Raw genomic sequence first — 19485 nt, forward strand, 5'->3', positions numbered from 1 at the left:
TTGCAGGTGCCTTTTCCGGGATTAACAAAGGTGCACTGGAGAAGGTTCCAGGCAAAATATCTGAACCTTTGGAATGCAAGGTCTAAACTAGTTGGGACTAGACAGCACCTTTAAAGACAAAACAGCGAAAAACGCAGGGGCGTGGGCGTTTGAAGAAGCTGGGGAACTTGTATTGAGTTTGTCTCAAACTTGGTTCAAAAAGATTCTATTGCGTGTTTGTTATTCTTGGCTCCGTGACTTGTATAATGGGATGAGACGCTGGGTTTTTGCGTATCCCAAACACACCATGGCTTCCCATCATTGTGTAAGAGAGTTTGGGAACAAGCTCTTTGAGCACTACAGAAAAAACAAACTATACGTAGAGGCAAACTGATTGAAGCAAAACTCTTCTCAGCTTTGAAGAAGGCGACGCTCAAGACCTTCTGCAGCTGTGGACGATCTCAAGAGATGGTGTACAGTGTGCACCTTCTGGGGTCCCGACCTTATCCACGGAGTCCCATTCAGCTGTTTCTGACTGATAATCAGGCATTCCTTATTGAATGGGGTACAAGTATGAAAGCAACTAAAATTAAGCCACTTCCTCTTTTATGGTTTTGTTCAATGTTTTTGCAGGATATTTTTAGACAAAAAGAAAACTCCATTCAGTCCCATTGCTCTTCTATAAACAGGAACCAATGACTTTAAGATGTTTCTCAGAACTTCAATCCAGCTGTTTTCAGTTTTAGATCAAACAGATTTGGAGTTTACTCTTGGTTCTGTTAACAGGCCTAGTAGGTTTCTGTGCTATAATACAAAATTCCAACACATATAGGGTTACTTGAATGTTGTGTTCAAACAAGTTTGGTTACATTATTACTTCTTGCCTTACTTTCGCTCTACTTGAAGCCCTGATATTATTTTACTTTTAGTAATAACCTTGTTTTTTACTTTTAATTTAACTAGCAGAGAACTGGGTCACCCACGCCCATCTCTCCCTTTGAGGAAGAAAACAGAACTCTTACATCTGCGAGCTCAACATAGCATTACCCACATAACATATTAAACACAAAGTCCCCTGCTATCACCTTTAAGCTGAGATAACAACGGACCACATTTTCCATCTAGTTCTTTAACAAGGGAGGCTAAACTAAACAATATGTAAATGAGACGCACAGAAGAGTCCAGGTGTCAAACGAAAGCTGGTCGGACTTTTAACATAAATCGAAAATATGCCTTGATGTGAAACTTTTAACTCTGTAGTTTAAAAGTATCAGTCATCCCCTGCAGAGTACTACCAAAGTCTTTTGAGAATGATACCTTGTAGGCATGGTCCCATGCGTCTATGAAACACAAAAGCTAGAAACGAAAAGATGAAATTTAAGATGTTTTGTTAAATTTGAAAACTAATACCTTTAAAGCCCACAGGGCGTCTGGCATAATTTGTTAAGCGCCTTTACCTGAAAACAGGAAATTAGTCGGGGAAAGTTGTTTTTTTCATATGCTTTCCAGACGTTATAAACACGCCAAGGGTTTGAATTAGTCCTTCTTTGAGTTAATATAGTTTTATTTTATTGTGTTTTATAAATGTTTTGAATTAGCTTTGATTTGTTTTTATGTACATTTTAGTTTAAATTTGAGCAAACATTTAGTTTTTCTCAACTGAAAATGATCTTTTTATTTTTAATTTCTAACTTGATTTGATTATTTATTATTATTATTATTATATTATAATATTTTTTTTTCAGTTAATCATTTCTGTGCCTCAATGTAAAATGATTTCAGATTTTTCTCATCTTCAATTCTAAGTGTTTCAAAAAATATTTAGTTTGATATCAATAAACAGAAATGTTTTAATAGTTAGTATTTGTTAGTTATAACTTATGATAGTAGTAAACTAATAACCTTGATAGAGAGAATCTAGCCCCTTGCCAAACTTGCTCATCCTGCTGGACCACTCATATTGTAAACTCTAGAGGGCGATAAAAGCACCCTGAAACTAGCGCGGTTGCATGACGCGATGGACAGACTGGGAGGCAGGCCCAAGAGATGCTTTTGTGCGTTGACACGCTTCAGAAACCACGTTTCTGTGAATCAGAGGGGACCTCGCGGTACCGCCGTACAACAGCCGAGCCCTGTCTCACAGAGCTAACGTGCTCTCCAACGGGTCGTTCTCGCCATCGCTACAGTCAAACAAAGCGTCCAGCTTTGTTGAGATAGAAGAAGACATGTCAGGGTTGAAGAAACGGAGTTCGAATGCATCCGCGGACCGAGATGAAGACGACAAGCAGGTGACGGAGAAGATGCTCTCCGGCAGAGGTGGCAACGGCAAGCAGGCGGCTACGCCAGACGGTCCGACTGCAGACATCAGCACTGCGGAAGGAGAACAGACGGTTGAACTCAAACGAACTATAACGCTGGTAAACGGCGTGGCCATCATTGTAGGCACCATCATCGGCTCGGGTATTTTCGTGACACCCACCGGAGTGGTGAAAGAAGCCGGTTCCGTCGGGCTGTCGCTGGTCGTGTGGACCATATGCGGCGTGTTCTCCACCATAGGCGCGCTGTGTTACGCCGAACTGGGGACCACCATCACGAAGTCCGGCGGCGACTACGCGTACATCCTTGAGGTTTACGGTTCCCTACCTGCGTTTCTGAAACTTTGGATCGAGCTTCTCATTATCAGGCCGTCGTCGCAGTACATCGTCGCTTATGTTTTCGCTACCTACCTCCTCAAGCCCATCTTCCCGGTGTGCCCGGTCCCCGAGTCGGGGGCGAAACTGGTCGCCTGTCTCTGCATCCGTAAGTTACCTGTTACCTCATTAGTTCACATAGTTATCAATTTCAGCATTTCCGTATCATAAATAAGTGATGTTTTGAGTACGTATGTCTACAGTCACTTAAATGATCGTTAGGTCTTGGATAAGACGTTGAAATATCGCTCAGCTGTCACTCCACGTGCCTATCGCGGTCCACCGCCACGCCTCGAGCGCTGTCCAGTTTCCTCACATGATGCTGTGTTTGTTAAAAACGATTTCTTTCGTTATTTCGTTGGTGAATGTTGAAACGCGCATTTGTGGGTAAAAATACGTAAACACACACACGAACCACCCATGTAAATACAAAGTGTGTGAAGTGATGGGAGTGAGCATGCTGTAAATATTAGAAACAGTTTCATCATCCGAAGAGGTAGAAGTGGCATGCGCAGACACTCCTTGGCGGGCTTTATGCAAATGTCATTATAATGAATAACACGAATTACGTGATATAATGAATAAAATATTTAATAAACAATCGAACATAGATAGTTTTAATATTGGGCGTGTGGTAATACAATTATTTTCTCATTGCAAATGATTATGGTGCAAATTGTATTTCTTTAATAGTTTGCCGTAAATTTCGTAAAATTTTCATCTTGCAGTGAGAATAAAGACCGATGTTGATAAACGCAACCCTGCGGTCGCAGATCTTAGACATGCATGCTGCCGTGCTCATGGCAATATGTTGAGGGGGTGATGTGGCAGCCATCCGAGCAATGCAGCCCTCCGGCAGGGTTTGAACCAGACAGGATTAGCGGAATTAGCTCAAGCCCTTATTACCAATTGAACAACAAAATGAAACCCATATTTCTCTCTTCCTAGGATTTGTTTCATCCCGCTTAATTTCGTACTCCCGACCTTTCTCATTAATCGCATTTCAACGCTTGGTTTGGATACAGGAATGTATCGTCTTTGTGAATTTGAGGGAGTGAATAAGTGCAGGACCCACTATCCGCCGTAATCTCACCCTGTCTAATCCTTTCGTAAGAAACCACATGACGAGACAGAAAGGGCACTGAAGACTGTTCAAGCTCTAGCCGAGTAACAACAAGTTGCGGATGTTGAATTGAAACATTCAAAGTTCAGCCCAGGCAGGTACACAGTGTTACTACCCAAGTGTCCTTTGGCATAGAAGCTGCTGTGCATTGTTCCGTGACCCATTTCTCAATTGTGTTGTGGTTATGATTGAAGAAGGGACTCCAGGATTGGTGTATGCATTATAGTACTCCACGTATCCATGGCAGCGACCCCCTGAGAGGTATTGCATAGTTGCCTTAGGGAGGTTCGGGAAGGAACATCTGCCTGATGATCCCTATTTTATTATGCAGACTACTTTTCCAGACAATGTAGTATACAAGAGTGTGTGCGCATTTTCTTGCAGGAGGGTATCGCGCGAGGCCCTACAGTCCTACCCGATACAGACCCCCTTTTGTATTCAGGCCTACACAAAGGGAACCAAGCTTTGCCAGTCAGTTTGGTGCCCTGACCGGTTTATAGCTAATGCTGCTTTCAAGTAATCATTAGTTAATAACTTATAATAGGGAGCTCGGAGGCCAAAGAGGTAGGAGTTCAAGATTTCAAAGGTATCTGTTTATTTAGTCTGTATATTACCACAAAGGCACTCATACCTGCTAATAAAATGAAGAAAATAATAATGTTATGAAAAATTATTATTGAGTGGATTATAAATATTGTATTTATATTGATTTGTTTTTATTACTTTCAATTGGATTCATTTGCATTTTTCTAAAGTCCCTGTGAACCGCAAGTTGCAATCATTATTACTTACGTATTCTGATGCATTTCCAAATGTAACGGAATTTCAAATGAGAAAAATGTGGTTTGTTTTCTTCAATGCGACTTGACTTGATTGATAAAATCAGCCATTGCATTTTGAAATGGAACTGGGAGCAGAACGACAGTTGAAGGGGTGGAGTTAACTGATGCTCCGCCCAAGCCATCTAACTTAACTCATTTGTTACGGATAGTCTAGAGCTTATTATGAGGGCACATTTTAAAAAGAGCATGACCCACATTGATAAGATATTTATAATAAACACTGCAATATTTCATGAAAACATTTTTTTTATTTCACTGGGACTTTAAACAAAATGATTCAGGTAATAAGGGTTTGGAGATTCACCCATTGTACTTTGATAAAATAAAAAAAGTTGGTTAGTTCTTGTTAATATATATCAACAATATATATTGTATCAAATAATCTTTACAGAAATTCAAAGATCAAAATAACTTAAGAGAAACCAGACTCAGAAAACGCATGCTTACCTTGCAAGTCACATTACAATAAATGTACATAAATGACCTGAGATTGTATGTATAATATTATTCATGTGTGCTTTAAATGTGTTATTTAATCACTCAATTTGTTAGTAAGAATGTTTACATTGGAAAGGCAATAAATCATTTGTAGTGTATAGGGCAGACTGGTACAGTAATTGTCAGGGATTGGGACAAGGAGAAAACCCAAGTGCAGGCAGGGTAACAAAAAAAAATGATTTAGTAACACTTAAACGTAAAACAAAAACCCAAAGCAGCAATGTCAAACGGAATAATCACAGACCTATCAGGAACATAGACTAACTAACTTGACTAACTAATACAACGCTTGACATAACTTACAATGACTAGACCAGACAATACTTTACAGAACAGGACGTGAAGTGGCAGGAACAGGACGTGACGTTTCTACAGATATGGAACGAAACAAACCTGCACATGAACGGCAAACACAAGGGCATATATCGCAAGACTAACAAAGGATAATTAACAAGGGTCAGGTTTGATCTAAAGTTAAACATGGCTAACCCCTCTGTTCACATTGCATTACTTAAAGTGATAGTTCAGCCAGAAATTAAAATTCTGTCAGCATTTCAAACCTGAATTACTTTGCCGAACGTTGCCGAACAATGGCGGTACCTATTCTCTTCTATTCTATTGTATGGACTCAAAACCAATGCAAGTCAATGTGGGCCACTGTTGTTTTGATACCAATATTCTTCAAATATCTTTAGTGTTCTGCAGAATAAAGAAAGTCCTACAGGTTTGACAAGTAAATGATGATAAAGTGTTCGTTTTTGGGTGAACTCTCACTGTATATCTGAACAACAGTAGCTTAAACCATCAAAATACGGGTGTGCACCCGAGTTCAGAAAACAGCTTTTTTTCTTCAGGTGTCAAACGAACCCAAGTGCCCTCGATTCAAGGCACGCAGTCACACTTGTTGCTTTGAAAAACTAGCAGAGGAATGCATGCGCCCACGTGCAGATGAAATGTAAACATCGCTTTGCATGAGAGGCCTTTTGAGTTTTAAGCGTGGCTGACAAATTCTACCGTAATTAATTTACCAAGTATTTAGGTTTACTTCCTCTGAGCCTATGTTGTGAGAGACTAAAAATAACAAATGGTCTCCTGTCACTCTCTCTTTCCAGTGTTGTTGACTGCTATTAACTGCTACAGTGTGAAAGCCGCCACAAGGGTCCAAGATGCCTTCGCCGCTGCTAAGCTACTTGCTCTGGGCCTCATCATCATTATAGGCTTTGTGCAGATTGGCAAAGGTGGGTAACACTTTACTTACATGTACAACACGTTTTTTAATGGAGCACCATCGCCAAGATCATGGGTTCGATCCCCAGGGAATGCAATAGTGTATGATGGTACGTTGTCGTTTAGGCAAAGGATCTGATATGAATAAGGATTTGCATGTGGTTAGGCAGACCTTGGCATCAGTGACATGATGTTTGTATGTACTTTCCTGTTGAAGTTATGTTATTTAATACTAGAATTTTAGTGCGGAGTAAATTCTCTAATTCTACACGAATGTTGAAGTGCAGCATTGAAATTATATAATATAAAATAAACTGGGTCCTCTGTTTCTGTTCCTTTTATGTTAACGTTTTGAAACCCCTTTAGTTCACCAGTTGTCTAGACTCATGTGTCAGACATTGAAATGTTGCCCAGTCATGGCGTCCTGTTGCCCGGGTTTAGATTCAGGGCTAATAAAGGGAATGTGTCCTGTTTCACACCAGGACATGTTTTGTGGCTGTTCAGTCAGGTCGGACGTAATTGAGTTGTCTAAATTGCCAACCTAGTGCATGTGTAGCCAGGACAGTTTGTTTGCCATTACGAAACTTCAACGCAGACACCATCCGTCTGGAGAAACAGTGAGCGAATAAAAGACAGCAATTGAACGATTTGTTGTAACTGCTGACGTGCTTTACCAAAAACTTGACATGAGCTACGATAGTCTCTGTTTTAATGTTCACCGAGTGGAATTAACTTGAAGATTAGTAGCCATGATGAGGTCAGAACCTAAGAGAGGCTATTGAAAGGGATAGTTCAATAAAAATTCCAACCCAATCTCGAGAGAATTCCCAGTGGATAATTGGTATGAATTTGTACGATCTTATTGGTACGTTTTTGAACGATTTGCTTCATGCCCAGTATTGCTTCTCTCAAATAATCGTACATTTATTGGGATAGTTTATCACAAATTCCAACACAACCTTATCGGAATTCGTAACAATTCAGAGAAAGTGTCTAATACCTATAAATGTGTACGATTTTATTTGTACATTTTAATACGATTTGCTTTCAGCACCGTGAAGTTAGGTTTACTGGATGGGCCATGGGATCGCTTTAATAGAATTAATTCATAGAAATTCAAACGAATTAGTTAGCCCGTTAAATGCTTACGAATTCATCAGGTTTAAATTTCTGACGTTTTTCTTCACATCTTGGTGTTGTTTTAAAGCGATATGACCTTTCATTTTGGTAACACAAAAGCAAACACACAACTGGGTTAGGCAAGAAAGAAACTGAATTATAATTTATTATTTAGTGAATATCTGGACTTCAGTTGAAATCAAACTAAATTTTAATTCAGGCATCAAATAGGGCCACTTTGAAGGTGTCCACAAAAAGGTCCTGTCTGTTTGTCTATTGCACAAACAAAGACCTGAAGCCAATGCCCTTGCCTTTAATGTATGTGAGTCAGCGGGTGGAACAGGTTAATATAATTATAAGGACTTTTAGTTGCTCTTTTCATCTCCCCACCAACCCCTCCATCCACCGTTGCTGCCCACATCTGTGGACATGTAGGTACAGAGAGTAAGTGGGTTATTGAAAGAAAGAAAATACGGACTCATCATGTTGATAACTAAAGCTTGCAGCCTGGGAGCCAGAATTGTGGCTTTTAGCTCGCCTCACCCAAATTCTGTCAAGACTAGTACATTTTGGCTTTGCTTTTGGGTGTGTTTGTAGCCTATTTATGTTGACATTTAAGTCCATTTATCCCAATTATTCCTTTTGGCCAAATTGGCGCCATTCTAAAATACTGTATCGGCTAGTTGCATAAACCTAAATCCTGTCCAGACACATGAATTTCTTTTTATAATCAGTATGTTCAGATGCAACAACAAACCACGATGTATTCTCTCATTCCTTATAAATTTACTTTACTTATAATTTAAACAATGTGTTGTGACCTTCTACATTATAGTAATGAAAATGAGTTATTCCTATGACACATCAACCTCAAGCTTTTCTGGGCGTTTGGCGACAATTTTGATGTGTTTTGGTGTGTTTGAGGTAGATAAGCAGAGGGGTTGTGAGAAGCTTATCTGGTTAATGCTCTATGTTTTGAGTCCTGTGAATGTGACATTAAAACTAAAGAGTAACATTCAATATGGTCATTATAGCAAACATGCTCAGATGTGTATGTCTAAACTATCACCCTATTTTACTCATGGAGTTGTGCTGTGAGAGCTGTTTAATTCAGAGTTTTATCTGTGCTGTGAGTTATCTTTTACTTGCTCACTTTCTCTCCCTCCGCACAAAGTATCTTCTGTTTGACTGGTTAACAGTATCCGGGTTTATCTCACTCAAACAACCAGAAAAGGTCTTAAGGAGTGTATTTGAAATTGTGCCTGTGTGTGTTGCGTAGACTGTAGTCCGTTACGGTATGACGCCCAAACCACCCAGCCTTTGCGAAAAGAAAACATGCAACATGACGCCCCTGTGGTTATCTACAATTTTTAACTCCCAGCCATGCCCACAGAGAGGAAGTACACCTGTCATTTTTGGGTCACTCCCCGCCCATTTATTGACAACATTATTGCTAGTAGTTGTTTTCTTTCTTTAAAGTCCCAGTGAAATTACAAATTTCAATTCTAATTTTTGCATGAAATATTTTAGCGTTTATTGTAAATAGCTTATCAATGTGGGTCATTTTCTTTTTAAAATTCATGTATTTCTAAAAACCATGTAATAAGAAGTTTTAACATTTCGTTGAATGTGACAGCAGTCATTCGATGCTCAGTCGATGCATGCACATTTTGTCTGTTGTGTTTTAGATTGCGTGTTGTTTTTCTGAACCCCTCAGACTGAATGCAGGCTATGTAAGCTGAGATCTGCTGTCTAAGCATTTCTCTCAGGCAAAGATCAGGGCGCCTCTGTGCTGCTGTGGTCCTCTGGCGCTCAATCTCGGCCTATAATTCTCAAGTTTACACAAAGAATTTGTATAGGCTTTCATTCATACTACGCCTGACTGCCTCGGGCATACAGTCACACAAACACCCGCCCGGCTCTTGCGTCATGTGACCAGCAGCATTGGCCTCCATTGATTGGCACTGATCTGTCACATGAGATCCCCTTGGGCTGCAGTCATTCTAGCATGCAAACACACATTCACAAGTAGCTGTGAACTGACTGGCTTTTCATTTTTGTAATTTCATAAAATTCTTGAATAAAAATAAGCAAAGAATCCTGAGCATAAATACTTGATATACATATATCCCTGGGAATGGGCCCCGGCTTTAAACAGCACAAAGTTCATCTGTTTGATTTTGAAATACAATCTTGTTTGTTCCTGTCATGGGAATAACATAGTGTGGCATTTGCGGAGTAGTGGATATAATGTCTGGCTCTGGTTGTTTATGTTACATAATAGATAAGACTGGACTTGTTTTAAATGTAGTAATCTTTCTCATTTATGGTTTTGGTGACAGGTGACACCGTTGAGCTTCTGCCCGCCAATTCATTCAAAGGAAGCAATTCGGACTTTGGCAAGATCGGATTGGCTCTTTACAGTGGACTGTTTGCCTATGGAGGATGGTACGACTACAGAACCAAAGATATATTTGCATGTAGTACAAGGATTAAAGTATTAGTGGTTTTTACCATCATTTTGGCCATGATTCAATAAAAAATATGTTAGGCAGAATCAGTACATAATGTAAGTAATCAAATAATAGAGTTTTATTTTGTTTTCTAAATCAGTTTGTCCTTTTACCAGGAATTATTTGAATTTCGTCACAGAGGAGATGATTGAGCCATACAGGTAAGTCAAACGCTTGCAAACAGAAAGAGTTGACGTGTAGAGATGTAGTATGTAAATAAAAACATATTGTAATGGTTTCGAAAGTGGTGGGTTTTTGAAGAATGTATTGTTATATTGGTGAACGTTACAGAAATCTGCCCCTGGCCATCATCATATCCCTTCCTATTGTCACCATCGTCTATGTTCTGACCAACTTGGCCTACTTCACCACGCTGAGTCCAGATCAAATGCTCGTATCTGAAGCTGTTGCTGTGGTGAGTGATGCTAGACAGAAATCAGTTTCAGATATTAAAACAGAGATTGAAACAAAAATTGTATTACATTCTATACATGTGCGTATTTGGATTTACAGACTTTCAATAATTTAAACTTGTGCCTATTCTTTTTTATAAACTTTGTACTGAAGGCTGAAGATCTCTATCGGTATCTGCATACCGAGTTTTGATTGGCACCGATGGCACAGAAAGTGTTGAATGAGTGCCAATCGTGTTTTTATTTTTGCCAGACCAGAGCCAAAAATCGTAAAATAGAAAACCTGTTGTCTTTTTATCGTCAGGCTTTAAATAAAAAAATATTTTGTAGGATTTTGGCAACTACCACCTGGGGCCGATGGCTTGGATAATCCCTGTGTTTGTGGGATTGTCGTGCTTTGGTTCTGTGAATGGGTCCCTTTTTACCTCATCCAGGTAATACTCACACCAACACACCCATAAAAGTTCTGCATGGAAGAGGTTGCATTAATCACATCTATTTCCAACGTTTACTCCGTTTATTTGATTGATTTGTCTCGTAACTGTTGTTATGAAAAACCCTGCAACCTTTTCCATGGCAAATGGTGATCAGGTTATCTGGGAAGGGTTTCATCTGGGCAGTTTGTTGACGTTTTTTGGACATCTGTCTTTCACCTCAGGCTGTTCTTCGTCGGGTCCAGAGAAGGTCATCTTCCCAGTTTGCTGTCGATGATCCATCCTGACCTGATGACTCCTCTTCCATCTCTGATATTTACTGTAAGTTTCACACTATTCACAAATAAGTTGATTTCAAAGATCTTTGTGGACTTTTAGAAGCCTGGAAGTGGTCAAAAATCTTTGATTTGTACTGAAGTGACAAAAATGTAAATCTTAGAAGCCACAGAAATGACTTCAGTACAATATAACTGTTATACATTTTGCTCTTTTTATAAACTTCCGATTCATTTTTTGATACTTGTTTTGGTCATTTAAACCAGAGTTATTATAGTTTTCAGTTTTACTGTAGTATTAGTAATATTTTATTCAAATAAAATATATATATTACTATATATTTTTTTCTATAAAACAATTACATTAATTTTATTTAAAGGTTTAGCCATATAGTTATGTGCTTTTATCCTGATTTTTATATTGCAATTTATTATTTTTAATTTATAAATAAACTATATAAAAGATAATTTTTTATTTGTTTATTATATTTATTTTGATAATAAATTATTTGACGTTTACTTTTTGTTTAATGCCTCGATTTATGACTACGGAATCGTACTTCTAAGTTGGTGGGAATTGGAATTATTTGATGATAAATATAAAAATGAAGTACAGAGATATTGGATCCTCATAAAATAATTCAGCATCTCAGTTATAATCTTGCTTGATTTGTTATATTAGTTCAACCATCGTTTCTTTCCTTTGTTATACAGTGCTTCATGACTCTACTGTACGCCTTCTCCAATGACATATTCTCCGTCATCAACTTCTTCAGCTTCTTCAACTGGCTCTGCATCGCCATGGCGATTCTCGGCATGATGTGGCTACGCTATAAAAAGCCAGAGCTGGAACGTCCAATTAAGGTGAGATACGGGTCCAAGGTCATTAACCGATCTTTTCCTATTGGCTGAACACTTAGATGGTACAGCACGGATGGATTGTATGACAGTGTCATTTTTCTTCATTCTCAGCCTAAAACGGGGCATAGCCAATTACTGACGGGTAGCACACAGACCCTTTTGTGCACCCTGCCCTGCCCTCCCTCTCTCATTCATTTACATTCTATCTCTCTCTTCTCATCAGTAAACTCCGTGGCCTCAGCTCATCAGCCGGACACAGGGATAGTTAGGAAGCAATGAAGTGAAAGAGGCCTTTTGCTTAATGCTTATTGTCTTCCATTCTGTTGCATTCACTGTACAATGTAGTCTTTGACATTCTGTGCCATTCTTATCTAGATTGTTGGTCTCATTGATAATTTAATGGCAATTCCAGTCCAGTGTCTGTTGAATATCAACAAAATCAAACTTCAAAGTCATGCAACAGCAATGTGAAAGACTGACTTATGTGAAGGTGTAATGAAAATTGAGGTTATCACATATAAAATAATATTTTTAACTTGTCCTTAATACATGTTCACATATTGCCGTTGTATTGCTTAAAGGTGAATATGAATGTTTGTAGTCGGAAATATTACAGAGCATCTTATCTGTTATTTTGATCTGTTTCTCCAGTATTCAATTTCTGCAAATAAATGCAAATAGAAACCAACGTTTATTTGAGATTTGGGAGAAATATTGTAAGTAGGTTCTAGAATGAAACAAAAATGATAATTTTACCTTAAGACATACCTGAAAATTGTAAATTCAGACAAACGGAAAATAATTTGGAAATAGTGTATTTTTTCTGCGGGTGTGGACCCTCAATTTATGGACCCATGACTTTAAATTAATGCTGATGTATTTGCAAATGATTCAAAATCCAATCTACCAAAGAGTCCAAGGAGCTGCCCTGGAGAACTTGGATGAACTTGTTTGCAACAAAAATAGCAGGAAAGGGTTATAAAAGGATCTGATGCTTTGAACCGTTCTTGGAACCCTGTGAGGTCCATTGTGTCCAAACACATCAAAGATCAGGATGTCCTACCAACATTATACAAGCCAAGAAGAATAAGATTCAGACACGCGACCTCTTAAAGGATCCTTAAAATCAGCAGAAATAAAGGATTTCACGAATGCACATAGTTTTTGTTATTCAATGAATGTTTGAGCACTTTAAACCAACTTTTTTCTTTGGTGTCTTGTAGGTAAATATTCTGCTGCCCATTTCCTTTGTGTTGGCCTGCATGTTCCTCATTGTGGTGTCCATCTGGAAAACACCCGTCGAGTGCGTCATTGGATTCGGCATCATCGCCACAGGCGTTCCGGTGTACTTCTTTGGCGTTTGGTGGAAGAGCAAACCCAAGTGGCTGTTGCAGTTGATCTGTGAGTGTCTTCGCTTTTGTGCGTTTCTGTCATGAAGTAACAGCAATTATAAACATTTTTTAAATCTCACATAGCATTAAATGCAAACTTCAAATATTTTTTACTGAGAATTATTTGTAACAAGTTTAACAGTGCATGCATTTGGCACTCTTGTAGACAAATTTGAGAGGTTATGTGTAAACCGGACCCGTTGTCGAGTTGCGACATTGCAGAAAAGGCATCATGTTGATGCCATGTAACAGTAACATAAAAGTCTGAGCACGTGCAAGGTTAAGACACTAATGATAGAATTCTGTCAGACCCCTTACAGAAAGACCGAAGGTATTTCACACGTGTCTGCAAACGTGAAACTCACATGCCTTTTCTGTAAGAGACAGTACAGTGAACCAGTCACAACGCTCTTAGCAATGTGATGTGATGTGGATCACTTATATGGAAAGACATTGTTTGTACTTAACGTAAATGCATGAATTGATTTTGATTCTTAAGTGAAACTGGGTATTAAATGTCTATCTACAGTCTCGACCACGGCCATGTGTCAGAAAATGATGGAAGTGGTACCTCAGGAATCCTGAAGACCACCATGATTGACGGATTCCCCCACGACTCACAATCTCAGAGTTTCATCGTACCCGCCTAAGACCCCCACACTGTATTTCCCCTTTGTGTGAGACGTAAAAAGTCTTAACCTGCTGACAAAAAAACGAGGCAACGAGTCCATGAGCATTTCAGTTTGTATGTAGATTTCATCAGCTCTGAATCAAGTTTATCGTACTGGTTACATTTGACATTTTATGACTTTTCAGAATTTTCCTTTTTCGATTTATTCTGATTTGAAGTGTGTGTCATAACGTTTTCTTGTTTGTTCAATTGTGTGCGTGTTGGAGTGATAGTTAGCTTCCTATGTTGTGCTTTAAATTTTCATTTCTGATGGTATTTGAGGAAGAACGAGGACCGGAAACACCTGCCGGTATTCAGACGGAAGGCACAGTAATCTCTCAACTCGTATTCTCCTATTTACAGACAAATGTTTGCATCTCGGATCGTGTCAGCAAAGAAACATATCGCTGATAGACATGCATATTTATTTGATTCTACAGCTGATTTGATCCGTTTGCTGTGCCTTGTCTGTTGTGTATTAGTTTTGAAGATCTTGTTGATACGACTTTATACTTCAGCAGATTTATTTTTGATAGGTTCAAGCAGTGATGCTTTTTTATGCAGTTACTTAGAATCCGATCTTTTTATTTTTGAGTTGTAAACGTACAGTATTCATACATTTTTCTGAATTCCTGTCAGGCCCAACAGTAACTGTTTCTGCCTTGTGTTACCTCGGACTTATCATTTTAGGTAGAAGATGTGCCGACAGTATTCTATATACATCAAGCACTTAACACTGGACCCTAGTACATCTTTAGATAATGAACTGCTATTTTATTTCATCCCATTTATATTTACATTTCTTGTCTCACATAAAGCACAAGCAGTTGTCTGGTTGCTACAGAAATGTTTTGCTGTGATATACATTTATGTGCGCAGTTGTGTTCCCAAGCTGTTTTACTTTGGCTTGTAAGAGACGCTGTGTTTAGGGGTTATCAATGTTTTGCTAAATGGTAAAACGATTGTTGTTTAGCTTCTGGACCAAAATCATCTGTGTGCATGCGAGAATGAGATGTTCGAGAAGGCAGATGTGATGAATGTTTATTGACTGGGTTGCGGTTGGGAAATAAAGTATTTTGGGTGAGGGTGGGGAGGTTCAGGAGAAAGAGATAACATCATCCTTTGATATTACGAGTGCAGAAACAATTTCGAGGTTCCTGGTTGGAGGACTTTGAAGATCTGAGTTGATTTACTTTATTATGATTTTAGGTATTGAAGCTTTGTATCATTTAGAAAACTACAGCAGAATGACTAACAGCCAACAAGACCTAATTTAAATAGACATGTAGACACTAACCAAGATGTTTTTATTTATTGTTTGTAGGGTTATATTGAGTTAGTGCTTTAATAATGTTATAGAGCATTTTCGTAATGCTTTATATAAATTGTTACTGATATTTCTTTTCTCATTTGTACTATTGTTTTTTATGCTTTCTGATTTTTTGTTGCAAGTCTGTAAGTGTATTTTGTAACTGATGGTTTGGTTTACCCTCGTTTGTTGCCTATTAATATTTAATAAAAGTGCAGATGAGCCGAGTCTGCCCTCCAACCATAGGTAATAGAACCAGATAACTGCACAATGACATAACAGCGACTGCTGTGTACATCAATTAACTACAACATGACATCACTTTTTTATTAATTATTAATATATTTTTTTATTTCTGTTAATGAAATGTGGCTTTCCTGAACAGTTCACTTTTTTCCTCATGCATTACAGTTCTGCAGTGTGAAACTGGCACACTAATAATCTTTTACTCGCAGCGCAGTTACACCCACAAAGCCACACCATTCCCATGCACACACTTGCCTAACCTGTCATCAGTTGGGTTTGACAGAAGAATATTTCTAGTGTAATCTACATGAAACATTCAGTCTGTAAACTGAATGTTCACTGTTCAACAATCTCTCTTGTTTTATCTGTAATTTTGGGACGGAATACTCTATGAACATGTAAAGCAGTTCGTAATTCATGTTCTTCTGATGTTATGGTTATACTATGTCTATTGTAAAAAAAACTCTTTGATTTCATTTTTTAGAAAATAAACATCTTGTGCTCTGCAGTGGTTTTTACTTTGTTTCAGAGAGTTAAAATATGACTGCATTCAACCCACGGCTTATTAGTATCTATTAAACAATAATGTGTCAATTTACTCACAAAAAAGTACAAACTATGCATATAATGATTATTTATCTGCCCAACACGAATATGTAATTGCCCCCCACTTGAGCCAGTTACCCGGCTTGTGTAGTCTTTTTCTGTCTTATCTGTCAGATTAATAATTGCTTATGTAAATGGAAACTCAATCTTTCCATGTTGCAGATAATACCAGCAAATAAACACTAAGGCTTCAGTATTCAAGAAAAACTACCAATACATAAGAATCCTTATTTAAGCCTGGAATGCAGGTATTAGTTTAAAAATATGACATGTATGACGTGATTCAACATGACCTGTGACTCGTGGCCTGAGTAGAGATTTCCCCTTAAACTGACGTTCATTCTAGAAAAGTGTGCTTGTGATCTTGGCCCGTGTGATTCTGCCTCTCCTTCAAAATACATTTTTCTCTTAAGGCTTACTGTAATAGGTCTGGTGTCGGGTCAGCTGCCGTGGACCCGAGGAAAACTCAGGTCATGTGAACTGCCAAAAACAGATTAACATTGCTCGAGTTTCTTATTGTACAGGATTCAAACAGTTCCTTTCATGGTTGGTTAAACAGTCAATGAGCTGTTTGATAGAGCAAAAATAGACATCAGTTTATAATTCCAGCGTTATGGATGTGACAAAAAAACACTCAGAGAATGTATTTGTTACCAATATGCTGAACCATTTCTATAGTTGAAAGAGCTTAAACATCAGAAAAATATCAGTCTTTGCATAAGTTTTCTATTTTTAAAAAGGCAAAAAAAAATGCATTATGGATGTGACATAAAGGTTTTTGGGAGACGATTTCTGTGAATCATAATGCACAAACCTAAAGCAATAATACCCAACAAATCCAGAAGGGATGCCTTTTCACAGAACAAAAAGTTTGTTTATTTTAATTTCCATGTGCCCATTTTTGAGGAATTGAACCGCTATGGATGTGACAATCCTGAAAATGGCACTTACCTGACTATGGAAAATCATCCACTGAAAATAACCTCACATTTGAACCACCACATGTTACTATCTGCTGTTATTTTAGTGAAAACCTTTAGTAAAAATATATGTTCATGGTCAGGTTGACATTTTCACGGAGGTGCCCATATGATGGAATAAGACAGATTTTTCACAACGTTCTATCAGTCTTTTACATTGTTGTAAGATGACTTTGTGTCATTCCTACACCCAGAAATGAAGGCAAAATATTTTCCATATTTTCTGTGGCTGTATATGTGTCTACTACACTTTACTCAATGGTGAAAGTCGACAGAGCACCCATCCATTTCATAGAACTTGACTGTCAAGTTTAACATGTAGACACCGAATGACCCACTGACAGTATGTCTGGTGTGTAAAGACATGTCAGCAACAGTAGCACATTGACCTGATGGAAAATCTAGCTTAAACCGGTAGAGGTGATTTTTATAACGTGATACCTGGTTCCTGCATGGTCCAAGCTCTTGTCCAAGAATACTCTTGAACCAGCAAAGCCAGACCATATTTTTGAATTTGTGAAGAAACCTGTGTAATATCCACATTAGCAACATTTAGATTTTGATTCTGTTGGTTCATAATTTACTGTCTGTTGAAGAGAAAATGTGGTTCCCAAGCTAAGAACGATAACAGGTTTAACAGCTTCTGTGGGTTTGTGACATTGACATGAAGGTTAAGTTGTGCTTACCTGACAGATAGTATGGAGGAATTTCCTGATATGTCTTTATGTTTTTGATCATTATTCACAATGTATTGCTTTTCGTTTTAAACACATTTGAATGAGATTCAGAAAAGCACATGTTTTTTATGTCTCCGTTTATGAAATCTGGGCTCCAACCCTACAGTATGACCAAATCTGGGCATGTTTCGCCCATTACTATGACTACAATCTACATAGAGCAAGGCCAGTTTTGCCACACTTAAAGATGACAGAAGGAGGTGAAGAAGGGGAATCAGGTCATGACTACCATGACATAAAGATGGCAGATAAGAGAAGGATTGGGTAAAAAAAAGGTGACATCATAACAAAAACCTGATTGGTGAATTTTTTTTATAAATGTTGGACAAAAAATGTGCATTTTTCAGACAACCCTCTGGGCATCTCACTACTTTGTTGGCTCGAGCAATAAAGTTTTGAATCTATTTGACACCTGGACCTTATTTGTTTGAGAAATGTTTTGAACTGCAAGATCAACCTTCCACATCAATAGCCACTACAGTTTGAAGTTACAGCAGTCACATCTATTTCAGTGGTAGAACAACTCTTAACCTGAGAAGCCTCATAGCGTGCCAACATTGTTTCCTAACAACGTTTCTGCCTTCACCAGTTCCACAAATTCAAAAAAACAAATTCAGGACATTACTTACAACACCGGTAACAGACAATTGCACTCATCAACCACATGGAGAACCGCGAGCAAATGTTTTAAAGTGTTGCTTTAATTCTCATGAAAACTGAAATCTGAAATCTTAAAAAACAGGCAATTAATGAAGCATAGTTGAATCCAAAATGAGTGACAATAAATAAAAGACACTGGCTAATCCATATATATGAAAAGAACTGCTTGAGATTGTTTTGTGGTTGAAGAGGTTTGGTGCCATGCTCAGGTCAGAGCCACGTCAGTCCGCCTGAGGGTGATAGGATGTTTTGTTCCTAAAATAAAACCGAGGACCTCCTTTTCGGATAGAAGAATCGGACATCAAACATAACAAAAGATGTTTTTGTCAATGTCTGTTCACTTAAGCACAAATGTAGATAATCCTTGCCGTATGGAGATCTTTCTGATAAATAGCTATTACAGCTGATTTTAGTATTGACATTGTCTATGTTCAATCAGGAGAATACGCTCTATTGCTTTAGTATCATGGCAACAGGGAAATCATCAGTAAGTTTCAAAGATAAAATCATTTGTTGCCGCTCTGTTCAATATTTTCATCACAGGCAATTTGTGAGCTCATCTCAGTCCTCTATTTCACTGATATCACTTTGGTCACGACTTTAATACACATGCCTTTTGTGCAGCTGATATCAGGTGGGCATGTTTCTCATGCGCACATAAACGTAAAGAACCCTGTGCCCTGCAGGAGGGGTCAATATTCTCTGTTCCTAGTAAGCTGCAGGTAAGCCAAATTGTAAAGCATCGGAAGGTAAACAGCGATGTTGGTAAGATACTTCGTTTTTTGATTTATTACGCAATGCCATAATGCACTGAAAGAGGCTGAGAGAAAAGTAATATGCAATATGGTTAATGCAGAGAAATGAACAATAAAAATGCTTTACTTATTGGTCATATCCGTCTCTTCGAATCCT

General features: G+C 38.3%; 1 protein-coding gene across 1 annotated transcript; it reads left to right on the forward strand.

Moving 5' to 3' along the window:
- The first annotated feature begins 1986 nt into the window (after positions 1-1986).
- Positions 1987-16099, forward strand: slc7a5 (solute carrier family 7 member 5). The gene is made up of 10 exons (XM_079449749.1): positions 1987-2778; positions 6245-6370; positions 9821-9926; positions 10108-10152; positions 10283-10406; positions 10735-10838; positions 11063-11159; positions 11828-11977; positions 13198-13375; positions 13895-16099. Exons 1-10 carry the CDS (start codon positions 2205-2207, stop codon positions 13948-13950), a joined length of 1560 nt encoding a protein of 519 aa, XP_079305875.1. The 5' UTR covers positions 1987-2204; the 3' UTR covers positions 13951-16099.
- Positions 16100-19485: the final 3386 nt, after the last annotated feature.

The sequence above is a fragment of the Barbatula barbatula genome, assembly GCF_947034865.1.
Source record: "Barbatula barbatula genome assembly, chromosome: 25".
Classification (NCBI taxonomy): domain Eukaryota; kingdom Metazoa; phylum Chordata; class Actinopteri; order Cypriniformes; family Nemacheilidae; genus Barbatula; species Barbatula barbatula.

Excerpts from the sequence above, each read along its gene's own strand:
- slc7a5 (XM_079449749.1), top strand. The coding sequence starts at position 2,205 with ATGTCAGGGTTGAAGAAACGGAGTTCGAATGCATCCGCGGACCGAGAT. Across the intron at positions 10,839-11,062 it reads TCCCTTTTTACCTCATCCAG|GCTGTTCTTCGTCGGGTCCA; the intron begins GTAATACTCACA and ends CTTTCACCTCAG. Across the intron at positions 11,978-13,197 it reads AGCTGGAACGTCCAATTAAG|GTAAATATTCTGCTGCCCAT; the intron begins GTGAGATACGGG and ends GGTGTCTTGTAG.